The sequence below is a fragment of the Anarrhichthys ocellatus genome, unplaced genomic scaffold, assembly GCF_004355925.1.
Source record: "Anarrhichthys ocellatus isolate YVR2014 unplaced genomic scaffold, GSC_Weel_1.0 scaffold83, whole genome shotgun sequence".
NCBI classification, from domain to species: domain Eukaryota; kingdom Metazoa; phylum Chordata; class Actinopteri; order Perciformes; family Anarhichadidae; genus Anarrhichthys; species Anarrhichthys ocellatus.
Window position 1 is genome coordinate 838,191 of NW_022280113.1, and position 21,623 is coordinate 859,813.

Here is a 21,623-nt window from a genome sequence, read left to right on the forward strand (position 1 = left end):
TCAGTTCAGAAGTCGCTGTTCATTCAAACAAAAGGTACTGAGATGTACCACATTTATTATAAAACACAACACTGTTTTACAAAACAAAACCATGTATTTACACAATTACATTTAGATTTTAATGGGGTCCAATATATATGGATGATTAGATGAAGCATAATGTGCAAAATGTATCATGAATTTCAAACTCATAATTTTTACCCTGCCTGGCTAGCACACACACACACACACACACACACACACACACACACACACACACCAACACGATTTTATGTTGTGCAGTACATCACATCCAGTTCATGAGGCGGTTGACCTTTGCATGAGATCCTACCCGGGGAGGGGGGGGGCATAAAAAATGAGCTTGTTAGCCATTCTTGGCTATTTAATCTAATAACTCTGTGGCAAAAGCAATTATCTTTATCTTTTTCATATTTACGTAATGACGTAATAACGCATGTAGTCATATTACATGCTTTACACACTTCAGCTTCACAAATAACAATAAAAAATGAGTGCAAATACATTCAGTTGAGGACATTTATGCATCATCGAACAAAACGGCAGTGAGTGGATGGAGGTCAGAGGTGATTCTCCCACCTCAAGGCTGATGATGCATTTGAGATAATTACTGGCATGTGCGCAAGTTTAGCTCTTTGTCTTGTATAATAATCAAGCATGGAACACAGAATCCTGCACGTCTGGCCAGTAGACGGTGACTCTCAAGACTAACATTCTTTATGCACATCAGGCTGTCCGTCAGATACAGTAACACACAAAAGCTGCTTCTTCTGTTCTGCGGCGTTTCCTGTCACGTGGCTCTGACTTCATAGTGTGGTTCTTGAAGCTTTCCAGAGCGTTTCCAAACAACTTCATGACGTGCTTGCATTACGCAACAGGTGCGGGAATGGCAAGTGTATTTTTGAGGGATTCAGCAAAGACGAAGGCAACAGTTAACTGTCAGCTGTCATCGTAACAGTCTTTCATCTATCGGAGCGTTTTAGTCGCTGACAGACCGGACTGGTCTGCATTCCTTCGTGTGTATTGTGTGTGTGTGTGTGTGTGTGTGTGTGAAGAAGGCAGTAAAAGGTAGTGTGTCTATGAAGTAGAGTCACTGTTACCATCAGCACTTAAAATCTGCCTCGCCACATGGTGACTTTGAGAAAACCAGATTTTCCTTTCGTCTCTTCATGTGTCAGACTGGCCTTACAGCCATTCCCGCGATCAAAGCACAGCGCTGATGGTGTTAATTCTCAAGTTTCATCTGCGGGGGTTTACTCCACCACGTCAGGTGATGATGCCGGCAAATGTGTTGATCGGTAGAGGGAGGCCTTTGTTCATGTATTTGCTCAGTCCCGCTTCTTTGACCTCTCCCAACTTGAATTTGGACCTAATGGTTTTCTGGACGCAGTATCCGGGATCAAGACACGGGGAGATCTCGACGCTGCAACACAAAACACGTTGAAAATGGAGACATCAGTTCAGGGGTGCACAGAAACTGGGTCCACCGAAAAAGGGGGAGCAAATCAAGGTGGAACAAACTAGACCCTGACGGAGTAATTTCTTATACAAACTGTAGAGTTCCACTTTAAAAGAAGAAGAGAAGAAGAGGTCTCTTTGTTCTGCTAGTGCCTTGTTAGCAATGTCGGCTATCAATAATCATGTTTCTAACCTATGACACACCAAACCTCTATATGACCTTTACTCAGTGGTGAGTGAATGAAGGCTGGACTCTCTTACCTCTGCACATCTCTGTAGCTCCTGCGACAGTCTCTGTCCAGTGTAACAGTGAAATGTCGACTCTCCAAAGTGCGAATCTTAATGTTGCTGGAACGAATCTTTGACTCCTGGGAATTTCAAAATAAAAGGATGAATTTATTGTTGAATTGATCATTTACATTCTATGCCTCGTTTTAACATAAGTCGTCTATGTGAGGATTATCCACTGCAGATGTTTGAGCCCAGCACTAGACTCACCACAACGTTGTTTTTGTTTTTTGCTGGAGGTTCATTCAGTGTCATGGTCAAACAGTTCAGATCTATGAGACGAAGGCAGAGGAAAAATAGGAAGCATAAGAATAAAACAAAGTCATGAAATATATACATATACATATACATATATATATATATAAATAAATAAAAGTATTGAATACTGAATGTGTTACAGTTAAAGATAATACTGAACCTTCTGCCTCATTGGAGGGAATAGGAGTGATCTGAGCGCCTGTCGTCCTGAATGACATTGCTTTGTCAACGTCTCGGCCACTTAATGTCACCTAGTAACACACACACAAAGAAAGCATGCGAGTGTCAAGCCTTTAGCATTCAAACAAACAACACGCTACACAACACAATACTCGTGAGCAATCGCTTCGGTAATTGATGAGGCATGTGGCTACAGTGCCAGTAATCTAATAAGGAAACCAGAATATTGTGATTGAATGAACAAAACTAACAGTTGTTTAAGATTGTCTAGACTGCAAGTGTATCAAACGTGTTTTTCACTCGCACGTCTCTCATTCTATTCCATGCAGATGTCTCTGTGCAGGCGTGCAGCTGAGCTGAGGCGATGCAATCAGCCGTGTGTGTAGTTCAGTTAGCTGTTAGCCAAACACACTGTCCAAAACAATAGAAAGTGGGCAAATAGTTTCCCACATACAGTACACATAGTCTATGGTTTTCCCCCACTGTGTCTCGTCGTCCAGTGAGTGAGGAGTGAGGCAGTTAGTGGCAATAAAAGGTTTTGAGAAAGTGTGAGTCACCGCAACCATAAAATGTCTTTCCGCACGCAGCCATGACTGCCCCCCCCCAAAACATTATGCAGTTTGTTGCAATAGAATGGGAGACTAGCCGTGGACAGACACACAGGTGCACACTCACTCACAAACCTCACAACTTACCTTTCTGTAATTCAATGAGACCATCGCCCCGCACGCCTCCCCCGAGCTCTTCTTCTGTTTATCTGTTTGAGAGACCGGCATGTTGTTGAACTTGGTTGCGTCCAGATGTAGAGAGGCAGGTTTGTACAAATATCAAGACAGCATTGGGAAAATAGTGTTCATGTATACCCAATTCACCTCTAATTGATGCTGAGATCTGTCTGAACTCAGGAAACTCCATTTCTAGATGGGTGAGAAACACATCTTCCACGGGATCCCTTGTCATGCTGGTGAACGTGATCTAATAGAAAACAAACAACTCTTTACAAAAGAAATGAAAGACATTTGAAAAATGGAAATCATTATGTGTTAAAACCTTTTGGTATGACGCTGCTTCAGATTGGAGAGCACACTGTGCTTTTAACCCTCACACACACAAATAAACTACACGTAATATGTATCATATACTACCTTAACAAAGTAGATGGTGAAGTAGACCGGCTGCTGGCCGGTCCGGACGTAGTAGGAAATTACATCAGACACAAAGGGCTCTTTTGACGTCCCTGGGTTAATCTGTTGCTGGAGAAGACAAAAGTCATCGAAAAATGAATCGTCCTGTCTGCATGATGTTGTAACCACAACTTCATTTTGGTCACATCAAGTGAATATAATGAGTCACCAAAAAAGGTCAACTGCTCGCCAGGTAAAACAGCAGCGCTTGGTAATTTCAATGAAACAATAAAGTAAGAAAAAGTGACTTAAAATTGAACTTTAGTTCATCATTGATGTACCGCATGACTTTAACACACCTCAACCATTCAAAAATGCAGAATTTTCCATTTTTTTCAGTAACTTGAAAAGTTCTGGGAAAGAGGGGCGGATACAGGAATTCGAGGAAAACATTTTTTTAGAGTTGGGTGAATGTAAAAATTTGTTGATGATTGGCTGAGTACATTGCTGGTTGTTGTTTAGCTAATTTATTTTATTTTATTTTGCCTGCCAAGACGAGTTCAGCCAGCACATTTTCACATCCTACTCTGTGAATTATCGTTGTTGATGGAACAGTGGGAAGACTAACCGAGAGGGTTTTGGTGAGCTATATTTCATTTCTGCCTGAGTTTCAATGGCGTGTGTTTTGACAATGGCTTAACAAGACAATTCAACCTGTTTTAGTTCGGTGAAAGAGAGAAACTTTAATTCAGGAGCTGCAACATAGACAAACCTGAGCGAATATATCGCATTTTACAAATCCCATTTAATGTAGTTGAGTATAACATAGGAAGGATTAAGCCTGAGAGCACACAACACTAGAACAAAACAAGCTTTTCCATTATTATCATAACGAGAAGTCATCTCAAGCAATGAATCTCTTCATTCTTATACCATTTATATATTATTACAATTATCACTGTAGGGTATTGTACCATCTTTGCCAGTTTGGGGATCATGCAGCCTAAACTCTTGATGTTAGAGTTGTACCACGGATCCACCATGCTCAAGTAGGAACCAAGAGTGCAGGGGTTTTCCTTGGATCGATGGAGGTTTTCCTAGAAAAGAACATACATGAAAGTAGAATATAATCAAAAATGCATCAAATTAACAGCAGTGAGGGAACGCGATGAGCCTGGAGGTTTTCCTACTCTAGCTGCTGCATGTTTTCACTTCTTCTAGTTCTTCTTCGCTAAATTTGTGAGGGTCAAATTTTTGCATGGGAAAAAATTCTCTCGCCTCAAAAGAGCAGTTGGGGCTCAAGGTCTATTTAAATGGAGGTTCTTGGTGGAGAAAAGACACAACAGCTTACATTCATTTTAAAGTAATCTCAATGACTGAATTACAAAAATGACAACTAAACACCGATTGTTTTAAAAACAAAAAAATAATAATTATAAACTAATTACAAGTTACACTGAAAGAGGCAGCCAAGCCAATGTAAATTCAATGTTTTGGAATCTCGTCACTTCATTACTGAGTATTTTCCACTTCACTATATGTTTACTTTAAATAAACACACAGTTACAGTGTAATTAGGCCTTTTGAAAAACTGATCTTCTGCTATCTCCAGAGGTGTGCTGACTCTCACGCAACAACAGACCGATGGTGTGTTGGACAAGAGGAAGTGGCCTTACCTTGATAGAGGAGACGGGAGTCGTTACCCCGCAAACAGGGATGTAGTAAAACTGGAGGTTTACTTTCATTGTAAGAAAAAGCCTCCGCGCTTCCCTTTTCCTGCAAAAGACAAGCAAAGAATTTGTGAGAAGCACTAAAATGTGTTCACGCGTCACTGAGCGGCAAAGCGGTTTTGAAGTTTGCAATAGAAGAAGTACGGTTCAGCTTCCCAAAGCTGACTGTAGAGTAGTGATTTATTAGTCCTCCAGTTCAGATCCCATTGTATTGTTAGTGCTTCAATGAGGTAATTAGAGTAATTTAGGATTAGATGTCAACAGGCCAAATTATTTCCACCATACATTTACAGTCAGGCATCATTATTACATACACAGGTGTCCTATCAAAACCAAATATGTATCTATAATCAACATGTATTTAACATTTAAAAACATTTTCTCAGATACAGTATATACTTTTCTTGCACCAAAGAGGGGTATTTTTATTTTTTTTTTTCAACCGTCTTGTTTACAACAGTTTAAGGGAAATATTTTTTTTCTCATTGTTATGCGCGTTGCTCCAAAATCTCCGTCATCTATTTCAGATGAGACAGAGATACCCAGAGATGAGACAAATACCCAGAGTATTTTGTTAGAATAAAGTTTCCATTATTGTACTGTTCCTTCAGGGCTCGACAGCAAGGGATGCCAGGTGGCCATCGCAACCATTTTGAAAAATTTGCACCACTTCTTAGTCTTGGATTGCCATCAGTGACAACCACTTTTGACACATAAAAATAGGGATGTTGTGGAAATTTATCATATGGTTCTTTTAGTTATAACTTGTATCGCTTAAACCTGCAGATACCACCCGAACCCTCTTCCCACGAAAAGGCTGGGAACCTGGCCTTGGTGGCTGCAGCGGCCGTCAACATCTGCAAGGGGGAGGGTGAAGGGAGAGGAGACAAGATAACGCGCATACACGTATATACTCTGTTTTGTCTCTTCATTGTTGTTAGACCACCGAACCATCCGTGGGGAAAGAGCTCTATCCATTCAGCTGAATTATTATTGAAGTGTCTGTTCATTAAATATGTTTTTATATTTTAAGAAGTTTCCATCGTGATTATTTCTCACTGGGAGGTTAAAAAGATATTTTTTTTCCACTACAAGGGACAGCAAACAACCAAACGTGCGCCCCAAAAGAGATATTGTTGAATTAGTGATATTTAAATATTGCTGTTACAGTCTACAGTTTGGTGCGTTTACTCGCATGCACACAGGCATCTGTTTTTTGGAGACAAGGGCGGAGCAACTGAAGTCATGTGACTAATCAACATCATAAACGAACGTGGAAATTGATTCCACTGAAGAAAGAACCAGATGAACCTGAACGAAAGATAAAAAGGAAATTTGTGAAGCCTTGGGAAGCGAAGCATCCCGGCATCGTGGAGCTGGACGGAAAACGATACTGCGGAGCACGTTAAAACACACACATGACATGTATTCATGTCACATTTTCATTATCGAGCTGACGCATCACTGCATAGTTTGATATGTACTGACAATATCAGGGGAATAATAATGGAAACCACATTTTCAGTTTCGGCAAACAAAAGCTGAAAACTCGCCAGCCTTGCTACAGGACTACAGTACAGTGTAAAAAAGTTATATAAAACTTAAATATATATATATATATATATTGTATCAGCACAGTCACACATCCAGCTGCTTTGAAAGAAGCTTCGTCCTCTTGTGATATGATGAGTCTCTCACCTGAAGAGGTAGTAGGCCTTGGCCAGGCGACCCATTACCCTGTCGTCTCCCATGGCGACTATCCTGGCAGTAAAGTGTCTCTGCTGCTTGGAGAAGGGGTTCTGCATCGCGTAGCTTCCTGCCCGCCTCTGCAGAGTCGCCCCTCTTCTTCCTCCCCTCCCTCCACTTCCTCCTCCTCCTCCTCCTCCTCCTCCGCCGAGGCTTGCGTGTTCCTCCAGGGTGTCCTGCATCAGCACCATGCCGTCCTTCACCGATGGTTTCATCTTGATGCCTCCACGCCGTGACAGCCTCCCCGACTCTTGCTCGCTGGGAAAACGGAGTTTTTTTTTTTACTGCTATAGTCAAAGTCCTAATCATTTCAAAATGAACGTGAGGCTTTGACAACGCACAGGGGATCCCATGATGAGCGTCTCGGACGTTCTCAAGTTCAGCAAAAGACTCTTAAATCTTTGCACAAGAAATCAAGTGACTAAATGATCTTGGTGAAGATTACAACTTAGTTTTAAATGTCTTCAAGATGATTTACCTGGAAAACAATGGCTCTGAAACACTAAAAACCCAAGGTAAGCTTTGGAAACATTTCCTACAGGGACTGTTTCTACAGGGACTGCAAATTAAGTTAAATACACGAAACTGGCAGTGGGCATGATCTATCTTAATGTAAACTAGGTACTTGATTTACCTTTTGCATTGTTCCCATGTTGCACTCATGCCGGCAGAGTCCAGAGATGGTGATGGGGGGGGATCGGCGCCAGGGGGCAGGTCTCTTTCGATGCCGCTGTCGTTGGACATGACGGAGAAGCGAGTCATGTCGGGCGGCATCAGGTCGCCGGGCGACTCACCCAGCTCAACGTCCTCCAGCTCCTGGCTGAGGGAGAACTGCTCCGACATGGAGCTGGATCGAAACCACTTGGCCAGCACTCGCCCTGTCGACATATCAACATTCATCAGTTACGTGTAATTCAGAGGTCTGCACTCACGTGGCGCAAGACGGCATAAACCACAGCACGGAATAAGTCCCTTCAATAACTGCCGCAGGTCTGCCCTAAGGCTCCCGAGGAGGCTCCCAACAATCTACAACTCAGACTATTTTTTCTTTTACTTCTGGTTCTCTTTATCCAGTTCGGTTTTCAGGAGATAATTCCAGTTTCAGCCTAATTTGGTTCAGCTGACTGGTAGTAACAACTTCCTCTAAACCCCCCACGGTTCCAGATTCACTCACAGATATCCAGATCCTCCGTCCACATGTGGAAGCTCATATCTGGGTTCGGAGGAGGGCAGTCGCACAGTCGTCCACCGGACAATGGCTCTGCAATACACACACACGAGAGTGGAGGAAGAGAGATAGGAAGAGACCAAAACTGTCACAATGACACTCAAAACAAAACACCTCCCCAACCCCCATAACGTCCTGTCTGTGAACACTGCTGTGCATCCCTCCACCTCCCAGCTGGGATGAAGGGGGAGCAGGTTCATCGGATGGGTCGCTGACATGATAAGAGTGGATTTCCCGGAAATAGATATCCGGAATATTAAAAATAATCTACAAACAACTGACTCGACTGATTTGGCCATGGAGGAAGCCGCTAAATAGAGAGGTCACATGGTCACACGTTTGATCTCAGGAACAGCCGGTGTGACAAGCCCTCTGGGACACAGAAAACATGTCACTTACAATGTGTGCTTTTTTATAACCAAAAGTGACGGCGGTTCGTGTGGTTTCTTATCCTTCGTTGATGTTTGGCCACACCAATAAGTTGTGTTGTGCCTCAGACAGAGCAGCTGTGCCTCCGAGAAGCTCTGCCCTGCACAGCTTTGCTGCGTTTCCTCCTTACCCGAGTCCGCATCCGTGACGATCACGCTGTACAGCCGCTGAAGACGGCTCCTCAGCGCTCCCCCCTCCCCTCTGCCGCCCTCCTCCGCGCTCTGCTCCAGAGCCGCCAACACTTCCTGAAAGTGCGACTCGACATCTTGACCCATGTCCTGTCCCGGAACACACAAACACACGCGGGTGAACTCACATGCTCACAGGAAGACAAACACACACAGAGTCCGTATTAATAGCACAGAGGTGAGGGGTTTGTTTGTTGCTCGTTCGTGTGTGTGTGTTTCTGCCCTCATGTGCGTCCTGCTGAGGTGTTACTTTAGGATCGGTGCCAGGAGACACTTCCACCAACAGACCTTCATTCAGGATGTTTTATACAACACGTACATATGAGGCACGGACTCTCAAACTATTTTAAATCCGGGAGAAAAAACTGAAAAAATTTACTGCCATCACCAAAAATGTAGCCCCACTATATTCTGCTGACGATACTCTCAACTCGAGAGTCATTCTGGAACTTGTTATCGCTTAAACTGTACAGAAGTGACCACAAAGGTAATTCACTCCGTCCTGAATGGCAACAGTCAGCATATACAAATTGTGCATTCACATGGAAAAAAAATTGCTGAAGCTATAAAGAGAAGTTGTGATACAACAGCGCAGACTCAATTACAATCTTTCACAGACTGGAGATTAACTGGAGACTAAAGAGAAGAGAAGCAACATGTCATGACACGTCCCGCTTTACACATTTGGGCCTTCAGATTAGCATACCATTACTTTCTAACTGTAGAGCGGCATTGTTGTTAAGGCTGTGTGTGTGTGTGTGTGTGTGTGTGTGTGTGTGCTGTAAAAGTGGAGAGATTGATCGACAGACAGGCTCAACAAAGCCAGGTCTTTTATTTTATGTTGGCATATGCTACAGTTTATTTATCAATTCATTTGTTTATAGGCCTGCAAAAGAGCAAATGTGTTTCTATGGGCTATCGCTGTCATTGATTTTGATGTGATTGTTGCACATTTTGTATCTGTTTTCGTTTCAATAAATAGAAAAAAGCCTTGAAGTCCGGGGCTTTTCTTATCTCTCATTGGACAGTAATAAGAATGTTTCACAGCTTGAGTTGTTGTGGAGAAAAAAACTATTTCTAGCAGCCGTATATCGGTTTCACTTACTGACTGAGTAGGAGGTTCTCTTCCCCTCTCTCTCTTTTTCTCTGTGTGTGCGTGAGCGTGCATATGCGTGCAATGTGTGTGAAAGAGATTGATGAAGTTAGCCAATACTACCCATTGAAGCTTCAAAGCCACAAAAATGGTGTTGGGGACAGACCTAACTGTTACACACATTATATGTTTCAGGAAACTCAATCCCCAGCCATATTTCAACATCAATACCAATTCGGCGAACTGAATCTTTTTCATTCAGCACATTCATTAGAGTCTACAGTGTGACTTCATTTGATGAGGAGGATTAAGTTAATAATTAAACAATCAAACACGGAGGAATTCTGAGCCAGGCTCCGACTAGATAGGAGAAAATGGAAAGCATGCGGAAAACATTCAAATTGACTCTACACACCATGCATCAGTATGAGGTCAGGGTTATTAGAGAGCCAAACAGGCGAGGCAAACTTGCGGTAAACTGAACATAACAAGACTCAAAAAAAGTAAATAGACAAAGCGGTATTGGAGTGATACCGTGAAGTGAAAGGAGAAGGCAGTGAGTGAGGACAACCCAACAGCTTTGTGGTGGGTTCCACTAACCTTCAGGGCTCGAGCCAGTCTGGGCCCGTTGCACTGCTCCGCTCCTAAAGCAGCCTGTATGGAGTGTTGGACCACGATGCACATGTGATCGAAAGGACTCGGAGATCCTTCTGCAGCTGAAGAGGACGTCCCAATATCACCCGACAGCACTTGCTCCAAAGAGGCAGAGAAGACTTGTGGGTCAGCCAGGATGAAGACCCTGCAGGGATTTACACAACGGGGGTTTGGCGACACATGCAGCAGTATGAGGGAATAGAACAAGCCTTGGCAAATCTACAATTCTCCAAGGCTTCTTTTCTTCATTCATGACTCACCTCTCCTGAAAGGGATAGTGCTCATTTTTTAGTCTCTGCTCGGCTGTCACCATCCTCTGGTACATCAGACCTGTGGATCAAACGGGAATTTAACAGCGGTGCGTGGTTGCAAATCCTCATATGGATAAACTGATGCATGCTTGATGAATAAACAGTTCATTAAACATCACAGTTACCGTTATCTGGCATTTCTTTCTCCCGTGTCAAAACTAGCTAGTCTCAGTCCGACAAGTCATTCTAGTCTTTATTACAAAGCATGTGTGGTCTGTAATAGATCATTTACGCTTTGATTGACCCGTCTGAGGGATTGGTCTTTGTTGGAAGTGACTTTGTGCGATCATGACGTTGTGACAAAATGCCTGTGAATAAATATCCCTGTCATCTTTGATGTGGAACACGAGGTGTCCTTTCTTCAGAACATAACCAACATAGCTATGAATGCAGATTGAAGAGAACAGCATATTTAAAGTGTCAAAACAACTACAGGCTATATAGGTGAGATGAGCTCCTCGAGCAGGAAGTTCTACAAGTGAACCAGTCGCCTCCCGTTTTAAAATTTAGACTGAAACGTCGAGCTGAGAGTTGGATAATACCTGGAATGGAGCGTTCAGTTTTGATCTGTCTCGTGTAGCTGAAGCCCACAGTGCAGTAGGGATGGGGATAGGTCAGGAGTCTCTTACAAAAGTCGTAAACACGCTTGTACAGCTCATCTGGAATGTAGGCTGTCTGGAATATCAACAAAAAAAAAACACGCGCCTACTCATTACAACTAATACCGGAAAGGAAAACTCCTTTTTCTTTTATACGGTAATCGAATAATAAGCATTCACTTCCTGGTTGACAGTACTTTTTTTGTACTTTTTCAACAATGCAACAATGTGGCAGCTATACTGTACCTGAATGATGGCATACATCAGTGTGTGGAGCAGAGGGATGATGCATTTGCGAGAGTCCCACCTCTCAGCCTGCAGAGAAAACACACACTCGGTCAGCCGATTAGCTCATCGACAGAAGAATAACCAGCTTTAGCTCAAATTTCACAGATAAAACAATTAGTTGATTAACTCAAATTATAATTAGCGATTGAAGGAATAAGGTTCATGGTCAGTCAAGTCAATTCCAATCAGTAAATATTAAATCCTCTGGAAAAAGCCAGCACAAATAAACCCTGTTGAAAGCACTATTTGGAGTCTCAAAGTGTCAACATAGCCACTGCTGAGATCAAGTACCTTTTCCAGCTCTTTTATCAGCACCCACACCAGAGATAAGCCGTTCACAGGATTGTTTTGAACCTTCTTATGAAGCGTCCACCTCAGCATGCCTGCACACACACACACACACACACACACACACACACACACACACACAGATAAATACACAAGCCATACAACATTTCCACAGGTCTAACACAGACTTGCTAAATGTGTCAGACCTCTCTCCATGACTAATCTGAAATATGTCTGATGACTAGCAACTGAACAGCCGTCACACTGCTGACACGGCTGAATGTTGCACAGTGGGATTAACACTAGCAGGCTGGCTTCAGGAGATATCCATTGGTTTACGGGAAGGAACTGCTTTGGATACAGAAAAACAAATTAACAAATGGAGTCTCCAGCAGAGAATCGAGTGAGCTTTGTGACGTCTACACCACACGCACAGATGTATTGAAACCGTAATGTGAATGCATTATTCACATGATGAAGTATTTTTGCTGTTGGCAATTTTGGAACTCTCTCCACCATAAAGATCAAGTTAAGATCTGTGATACATTCAGAGGATGCTGTTTGTAAGACCTCATAATATTACATGTGAGCAGAGCCAACGGCAAAGACGGATAAAAACCACACCAGCGCTGCGAGGAAAGAATACTTCACATCTTGATACTTTTTTTAAAAGGATTGTAGTAGATCTATTTTACCTTTGTTGAGACAGTCTTGGGGCTGCTGGTTGTCCCTTTCCCTGGGCAGGATAGCCATGACGCTGCGGTAGAGTTCTGGCTCTGGAACTGTGGGGGAGCAGCCGGCTGACAATAAAGATGAGAGGTTGAGCGTTTGAGTCTGCAAATGTATCGATGTATTTATACAAAAGGGAGATCCATTTGTCTGCACAAATGTGCACCGTTGCGGACAGTGTGTGTGTGTTGTACGTACCTGGAGGCTCCATGCTGCACGTACTGCTTGCGTTATCCCAGGGGGCCTTGTTGGTCATGTCTCACGTGCATTGTGGGTGTTTCATCTTTAAGCAGAGAGAAGACACAGACAGGAAGGTGTCAGTCATGTGCGTCCAAGGTCAAACACTAAGCGGTCGGAGAGCCTGCCTCACTTGCGGTGGCTGACCGTAAATGTGGGTAAGTGATGACTGTTTTCTTGTTTTTCTGTCTGCTTGCTGATACATTGAATGAAGCTATTTAAAACTATCTCTGTTCACAGGCAGGGTGACAATAATATCATCTCTACACATTTCTCTTTTTGAATTTGAGTGTGAGAACCATATTGCCTCCAGTCAACATTCATGCAAGTGTGGGTACTGCTGAAGGGTTGAATCCAAAGTTTAGTGTTTAACGGTGCTCGATATGCAATTCAGGGCATATCTATTGCCTCCACACGGCTCTCAACGTGGCGTCGGCTGCTGCGCTGGTGGCTAACAGCTAACGGTGCTAACAGCGCCAACAGTGCGAATGGCGGCAACAAGGCTGAAAGAGCTCACCGTTTTTTTACCTTAGGGGGTAACCGGAGGTTACAGGAGGTCCCTTTCGGGACAATCCTGTCCTTATCAGCTGCAACTGTTGATGAGCCCCCTCCACACACACACACACATGAGCTAGCTAGTGGGGGCATGCTCAAATGCAAGAACATGCACCAAAAGGCACTCACGTACGGCCCGGCTATGTCAACAAAACCCAGAGAAGCTCGTATCACACAGAGGGAGAGCGATATCATTCAATAAGCAGGCAGACATTACTCCTCTATATCTTTACTTTCGTAAAGAGAACCTTTACCCACACACACATATACACACACCTACCAACACCACAAGGTGCAGTTGTCCCACGCTAACCCTCCCCAACACTGTCAGAAAGTGTTCCTATAAACCACCTACTTCAAACCCCTTGCCACATTATCTCAGGTCCCACACAGGTTTGTGAGTCACCTCTCAACCATCCGCGGCACTAAATTCATTGGGACATTTTTCATTTATATTTATCTGAACAAGAAAGAAAAATGACCCCAATGATTCCTTTCAGATCATGAAATTAACGATGATGACATTAATATATCCAACAGAAATAAACCACAACAAACACTAAGCGCTAATTGCCACAGTGACTGCATTTCCTGCAGCATGTAAATGCAGACTGGTGGAAGATGACTTTCATGCTTTGGGCAAATTCTTAAAAAAAACCTCTACTGCTCTGCTCCAAACATACTGACCGTAAATCATCTCGATACGAGAGCTCATGTTCACGATCTTTGTGATAAATATACAGCAGAAATGTATCATAAGAAGCCTCATTCACAGAAACTAAACATCACAAACCATAATGCTCTCTCTTAATGGAACGTATTAGTTAGTTTACCAGTCAAATCATAGCAGGTGTAGAAATAATATCAGATAAACTCACTCTGTCCCACAGGTCTTTTCCATCCACACGCAACGCTCTCTGTACTGAATCTAACAAGTGTGACACACACACAGAGAAAGAGAAAGAGAGAGAGTGACAGGCAAGTGAGGAGGAGGGGGGGGGGGGCTGTTTGCAGGTGTCAAAGAGTCATAACCTGTTTGAGTCCTGTTTCGTCGGCTAAATGCATTTGAATTTAAACTTCTGACTCACAACATGTTGCTCTCTTCCGTGTCGACACACACACACACACACACACACACACACACACACGGCGCTGGAGGTCATTCCACAGGCTGCATGTGTACAAAGAAAGGATTTTGTGTGACGGATTAACCTCGATCCCCCTTAAGAAAAGCTGTGCTTTCAAAAACAAACAGCCTGTCAAACAGGCAGCCGAACGCTGGCTGTTTGACCACAAGTTTCCGGTTGCCTCTGGTGTATTCACTCTCTTGTCTCTCTGTCTTTCACCCCTCCACCATGCATTCACATACAGGTGCATGCAAAAGGCCTCCGAAGTGCACGCATGTGGACTCTCGCCCACACAGATGTGCAAATTTACACTCTGTTTCTACCTTTCTGATGGGAACTATTAATGCAGTGTAGGAGCTCACACACCCACAGCATTTCCTCTCTGTCAGAATGAGTGGGCATACAACACTCTATATTTAGACGGACAGACTGAGAGAGAGAGAGAGCTGCAGAAAGAGAGTGAGCCAGAGTCACCGGGGAAAGCAGAGTTTAGAAAAGCTTAAAAATAGATGCACCACATCATTCACAACCTTTACAAATAACTAACTTAGAAAAAACCACAGTCTGCAGGACAACGTCTGAAGGACAGCAAGCCTCTAAAAACACAAAATAACCATCACAGCTCTTCGATTGCATGTCATCGTTGCTAATATTACTGTAAATGAAACTTTCAAATACAGGACTTAATTTAGTTTGACATTTTGGTCAAAGTCCACCAGCTATTTCTGTGCATTTCTTACACAAAGAACCTTCTTAAATACACAATTGCTCAAACAAACATCACCAGGGAGTCGAGAGGGAATTTGAGTTTTAACAAACGAAGCCAAGTTAAACACACTGTGTATGTGGACACTGAGGTGAGAGCAATGCGATTCACTGTACAAACACAAAGCACGGATAACATATAAAATGACTATTCGTACAAATGCTGTTGCACCGTATCAATTAACATTCCAAACGTCACCAATCAGAGTCCATCCTTTGATCTTTCCTAACTTTTTGGACCCAGACTCTGGACTTTGCAGCAGCAACATCCTCTTCCATCATTTGAACATACCACGAGTGGTCAAGTATGGACTACAACATCCATTACTTGACTAGCACACATTGTTTCCTTTGCCATTAGTACCATTAAATCCTGTCAAATACCCAGGAAAAGTGCTTATAAATAGACGAGAAGTTGAAAATGCTTACAGATGCTAAGGCCACATGCCAGTGAAGCAAACTTCCCCTATGACTGTTGACTATACGGTTGATGTGAATTAGGTTCCTGATCTGAGTTTCGCCAGTGATACATATCTGCCTTCCCTGTGCGGGGCAGCCGTCACAGTGCATCGCGGTGGTCAGCCGGAGTCTCTCAAACAATGCGGCCCCCGAAAACAGGAGCGCTCGTTTCCGTTCAGGCGCGCTGCAGAAATCTCAGAGAAAAAACAAAACAGGAAGGACCTGACAGCGACTTGTGGAAGTGCGTTCGTACGTAAAGCAAGAGAGAAGCGGTGCAGCAGAGTGTGTGCGTGTGTGTGTTAGTCTGCTTGATTGGAAATCCCCAACCTACGATAGCATCCTCTATGTGTCTCATCCTCTCTTGCATATAGACCTGGAGAAATTGGAAGAGCGAGGAAAGCACCTGCAGAGTTTGTTCCCTGTACAGCTGGCAAGCAAAACTTGAAAAAAAGTACAGAGTCACAGCACTTGAATTTTCTCATAAGGAAATGCATGTTGCAAAGTGTGTGTGTCACCATGAAATTCCTCCCTGTTTTTCCCCCTTCGCAAGGAGATAACAAATATGACACTGTGCAAATGTGGATAGAAAGAAGTACCCGAGTAGCATTTCAAGAAAAGCTAAGAGTTTACATTTGTGCCACTAATAAGTAAAAAACAGTCATGAAAAAGCATTAAAAAAAAGATTTCTGATCGAGCAAAGAAGTCTTAGTTGACTGAGACCAAAGGGGGCAGAAACACACACATTCAAAAGTTGCAACGACACCCCGAACGTCTAATCCAGTGTGAGCTACGGGGGGGATATCAATCAACGCGATTTCCTGCATCAACATGCTGAACAATATGAGGAAGTCCACTTCGACCGGCGAATGTGTGTGAGGCGTGTGCAAGTGTGTGTGTGTCTGTAAAACTGCATGGCCCTGACTGACCAAAGATTTGTTTTTTCTTGTCAGGGCCTGCATAAATTGTATAAAATACTGCTGCAAAATCTGCAACAAACAGGTGGATATGTCGTTAAAAAAACTAAAGGAAATGTGCCAATTGGAGGAGTTGGTGTAAATATGACTTCCAACAACCAGAGGCGTGCATGGACACGTCGATGGTGTATGCTGCGGGGAGTATAGTGTGCTAAATCCATCAGGCAAGAGGAAGGCAGATAGGAAGAGGTAGATACAAAGGGGTTTCCCGAGAAGGCGTGTGTGTGTGTGTGTGTGTGTGTGTGAGTGATCCTTCTGTGGGGTCTATGGGGTCTGTGATGGCGATAACTGGGTTTATTGGTCCATTAGGGGTCAGGGGGTCAGAGGATGTGGCGTTTAGGTTGGATTAGGTAACACGTGTCAGTTAAGGAGTTTTGAACAAATACTACGGTGAAACACAAGTGCACTATGCAAACAGGACAGGCAGGTTTTTCTAAACCTAACCAAGTAGTTTTGGCATTTACCATAATTAATCATTAATTACCTATTTATTGGTAATCACACCTAATTGGGTTGTTTCCTGTGAAAACAGAAGTATATTCTCAAACGATCATACGCATGTAACTAATGACACGTGTTGCTGGCTTTCGTAGGAAAACGCACGCAAGATGGGGAGGAACTTTACATTAGATATCATACGAACTGACCTGAGGATACGTTGCAGTGAAACACAACCTGTGTGATCACACATACAATATGCATGTGGATTTAGTGCACATGCAACTCCCACTGACTTACACAATACTTAACAAAATACCAGCAGGTTTTCTTCTGCAGCCTCCAAAAACTTTAGCAGTCAATTTAAAAACATGTCGATACTTTCTTTGATCTTTGCACTTACAGTATAGCCAGTGCATGACCCCTTACTTACATACATGTCCATCAGTGTTTGGGAACAGTGAATAGATTCATTCTTCACACATGAAATACTTCTAAATCCGTTCTTATCGCGGATAAAATCAGCTCCGAACAAAGACAGCCCTGTTAGCCTAGATACAGCTGCGGCCTCAGAAAAAGTCAAAAGCACATAGACAAATGTGAGGATTCCTGTGAATCACCAGTCTCACGACGCAGCAGACCTTATTCAGCCACAGTGGGCATAATGAGGCAACGCGGTAGCATAGCGCTAAGCGTTCACAGGAGGTCACTGAGTGGAAAGCGATCCAACTGCTACAAGCACAGGATGTACCAAGTGCGTCACATAGACATGATCAGCAGCAGAAATAGATCCGCGCGCTCACACACTTGGCATGAAACAGCCTTACCCACGATGGAGACTGCTTTCCAGGGAGCCTCGCAGGTACACGACTGCCAAGAAGTGTTTGCCCTTTGTTTTCATAACCCCCACGCGACAAGCGCGAGGGCAGCGTCTCATGTTGAAGAGAGTCTGCGGCTGTCTGCATTTCGGGAGCTGCAGTATGTGGAGTTTAGGGTGTTTTGTAATAACTTTTCCCGGGAATACGGAGCAGGAGTGTGGGCTGACGAGGGCTCAGCACTCCAAGGCGACTTCTGCCTAAAAGTAGCAAATGTTTCTTTAATTGGCAGCAGCTTCATCCTGTTAAAAGACGAAGACTGAAGAGATGGCAGTGATGGGTACATTAGTGGTGGTTCTTTCCAGTCCTTGCATGCAGCCAACTTTCTACATTGAACTTAAGCGGTTACAGTATAAAACCTTTTGAAAAACAACTTTAACTGGTAAATGATGTTCCCAGGCTATATTTACAAGAGGATAAACTACGAGGGGAAAAAAAGCTTAGTTTTGTGTTGTGTGAAGCTTAATATATTTAATGTGCTCATTATTGTTAGCCTATAGACTTATACTTATAACTAAAAGGGTGTTGGGTTCGGCCTATGATTAATGACTTAGTGAGTTAGTGGTAATCAGTTTTTGTGTTGACGTTCAAATAGCAATCCTGGTTCTGCTGTTCCAGTCATCGTCTCACCTGAACAGCTATACACATGTTGTTATCGCTGCATTATGTCACTGTTGATGTTTGCGTTCATATTTTGGCACGGTGATCGCACTGATAATAAGGTTACCGTCACGACGGAGATCAGATCTAGACTCATGTGGACTGTAACCACTTTGCTCATCATGCGTGGTATAATTATGAGAAATGATTGTTGGTTTTACAGTGATACTTAATGTCCCAATATCTTTTGAGTTATTCCCTCGAGCATCAGGTTCAAGACTGGATTACCAGCATTCAGTCAATGGCCTAAATATTTCAAACCACTATGTCACTGTTTTCTCATGTCTTACTGGAATGCCTCACCCAATCGTTGACATCACCGGTCTGATTTGTTTGGAGAGAGATTATTTTTTAATTCGGCATTGTGTGGCGGTGAATAGCTCCAACACCTTTATGTTGTCAACATTTGACATTTATATAACGACTAAAGATTTGATATGTGCCTTATTGTTAAGGATAGCAATGTTCCCATATGATGGGTTCAATTAAACAATTGCTGGCTCATTTTAGGAACAAAAATACCACTTTCAAAGTGATTATAGTGGACACAGACAAAGACTGGAGCCAGCTTGCATTCCCTTACGCCCAAAGAGGTAGGCCTACCAGGAAGCTCGGATCTAAAACAAGGAAGCTGTAAGAAATGCAACTGTGCTGTTAGACTCCCAGCAGACACAACAGAGAGCCAGGGCTTCAATCAGATCAGGCATTGTTTTTAAAGCCCTGTTATTATCCCAGGAGGTGGAAAAAATAAACCGAAGTCCCTCAGTACATAACCCATGAGGACGGGTTTTTTTATAGCCTGACTTACAAGTGAAAGAGCCCATTCAAAAAAAAGAAGAGAGTGCTGACATGTGCCGCAGCCTACAGCTGTGATCTATGGTCAACTTCATCAGACAGTCAGGTGCTGCAGTTAACCACACTGCCGCTCCTTATCTGCGCGCTACAGTAAGCGACTTAGGTAAAGTTATGACAGATATTGACAGATTCGGACTTCCCGGTTCAATAAATCGTTAACGAAACGTTGCTAAAACACAAACGATACCTCCATGTAACCGTAGTGAGGTAGACAACAAGCTACAACCTTAATTGAATTAAAACGGGCCGTCTTACGGACTCCTCCGAGCTGGACAATCTGCATTGGTCTCAATGAGCGGCCGGCTGCGCGACCAGTGCGCAGGGACCGTCTACAAAGTGCAATGCGGAAAATACCTACTACAACAATATTCAATAGCTTCACTGTCATGCAATGTAGTGTAACCAAAATCACTTCACACATCAATGGCCTCCTCCTTGTTGTACTACAAGTGTTATTTTGAAAAAATATGATTTAGATTAATTTTAGTGAATATTTATTGAAAATAATAATCAATAGCTTTACTGTTGATAAGTGTAGCATGACCAAAATCACTTCATATATCAATGGGCTCATCTTTGTTGTACTACAACTGTTATTTTGAAAAAATATGACTTTGATTAATTTTAGTGCATTTTTATTGGAAATAATATTCAATAACTTTACTGTTATAGTGTAGTGTGACCAAAATCACTTTTGACAGGTGCTGTCAAATTCTCTTTCTGGTGACGATTCCAAGTGACATTAAATTATCAGTGATTTGGTCAAACCAGTAACCATTAGAGAACTACAAACATACAGTTAATTTAAAGCTCAATTAAAGAAATGGTTAGTTAGTACCCAACTCTGTCAGCACTAGAATGTAGCTGCTTCTCTGTCCGTGTTGAACTTTCCCTCGTCTGTCTGTCTTGAAATTGCCGGTCGACCCTCATCTACCTGCATGCTTGTCTTTTATTGTTGTTTAGCTGTGTCTGACTGATTTATGTATTTCACATACTCTGCATGCTTTTATGTTTTGTGCCTCTGACATGGATGTTTTTTAGTGTCTAAAAACTGCAGCATAATATTCTCTTTAGTGCACGTTTCTATTTAACATACAGGTGCATCTCAATGAATTAGAATATCATCGAAAAGTTAATTTATTTCAGTAATTCAATTCAAAAAGTGAAACCCATATATTATATAGATTCATTACACACAGGGTGATATATTTCATGCCTTTATTTCTTTTCATTTTGATGATTATGGCGTCCAGCTAATGAAAACCCCAAATTCAGTATCTCACAAAATTAGAATATTACATAAGACCAATTAAAAAAAGGATTTTTAATACAGAAATGTTGGTCTACTGAAAAGTATGTCCATATACAGTATGCACTCAACACTTGGTCATGAGGCAGCCATGAGCTGATTTATAAATAACCATCTACAAGTCTGGTGAAACTAAAATAACAGTTGTAGTACTACAGGAAGGAGCTCATTGATATATGAAGTGATTTTGGTTACACTACATTGCATGACAGTGAAGCTATTGAATATTGTTGTAGTAGGTATTTTCCGCATTGCACTTTGTAGACGGTCCCTGCGCACTGGTCGCGCAGCCGGCCGCTCATTGAGACCAATGCAGATTGTCACGCTCGGAGGAGTCCGTAAGACGGCCCGTTTTAATTCAATTACGGTTGTAGCTTGTTGTCTACCTCACTACGGTTACAGGGAGGTATCGTTTGTATTTCAGCAACGTTTCGTTAATGATTTATTGAACCGGGAAGTCCGAATCTGTCAATATCTTTCTAACTTTACCTTAGTTGTTTCGTGAGTTGCCAACGTAGACACACAAATAAATGAAAATGTCAATAAGTCTGCAATTACTAAAACATCAAATATGTCAGCCTTTTGGAAAACTTACCTGCTGCTAAGTTGTGTAAACAGCTCCATGTACCAGCTGTCTCATCCCTCGGTCGGTGACACATTCATTCACCTCAAAGCGTCTGTCAACGTGACGTTGTGGCTCGTCTTCAGGCCACGCCCATCGCGTCTCAACTACGCTTTGGTAACCAATCAGAGCACGTGT

The 21,623-nt window shown here is 42.8% G+C and overlaps 1 protein-coding gene across 4 annotated transcripts; it reads right to left on the reverse strand.

Moving 5' to 3' along the window:
* Positions 1-24: 24 nt before the first annotated feature.
* Positions 25-21,527, reverse strand: pik3r6 (phosphoinositide-3-kinase regulatory subunit 6). 4 transcript variants are annotated; one of them, XM_031874636.1, is made up of 21 exons: positions 21,459-21,527; positions 12,808-12,892; positions 12,576-12,680; positions 11,884-11,975; positions 11,551-11,619; positions 11,248-11,380; positions 10,655-10,724; positions 10,341-10,539; positions 8,590-8,737; positions 7,977-8,063; positions 7,437-7,680; positions 6,755-7,060; positions 5,003-5,102; positions 4,301-4,423; positions 3,348-3,455; positions 3,075-3,177; positions 2,898-2,959; positions 2,183-2,273; positions 1,975-2,036; positions 1,738-1,844; positions 25-1,441 (listed from the first exon to the last, which is right to left on the reverse strand). In XM_031874636.1, the coding sequence occupies exons 2-21, from the start codon at positions 12,863-12,865 to the stop codon at positions 1,285-1,287; spliced, it is 2,424 nt and encodes an 807-aa protein (XP_031730496.1). In that variant the 5' UTR covers positions 12,866-12,892; positions 21,459-21,527; the 3' UTR covers positions 25-1,284. The 4 variants fall into 4 exon arrangements, with proteins under 4 accessions (XP_031730496.1, XP_031730499.1, XP_031730497.1 ...); XM_031874639.1 differs by lacking the exon at positions 21,459-21,527 and adding an exon at positions 15,723-17,374; XM_031874637.1 differs by lacking the exon at positions 21,459-21,527 and adding an exon at positions 14,280-14,331.
* Between the last annotated feature and the right edge of the window lie 96 nt (positions 21,528-21,623).

What these genes read in the sequence shown, in the direction of transcription:
- pik3r6 (XM_031874636.1), bottom strand. Translation starts at nt 12,865, where the DNA reads ATGACCAACAAGGCCCCCTGGGATAACGCAAGCAGTACGTGCAGCATG. An exon ending in TGATGTATGCCATCATTCAG is followed by an intron (nt 11,381 to 11,550) that starts GTACAGTATAGC and finishes TTGATATTCCAG; the next exon opens with ACAGCCTACATTCCAGATGA. An exon ending in TCCCTCCAATGAGGCAGAAG is followed by an intron (nt 2,037 to 2,182) that starts GTTCAGTATTAT and finishes TTCGTCTCATAG; the next exon opens with ATCTGAACTGTTTGACCATG.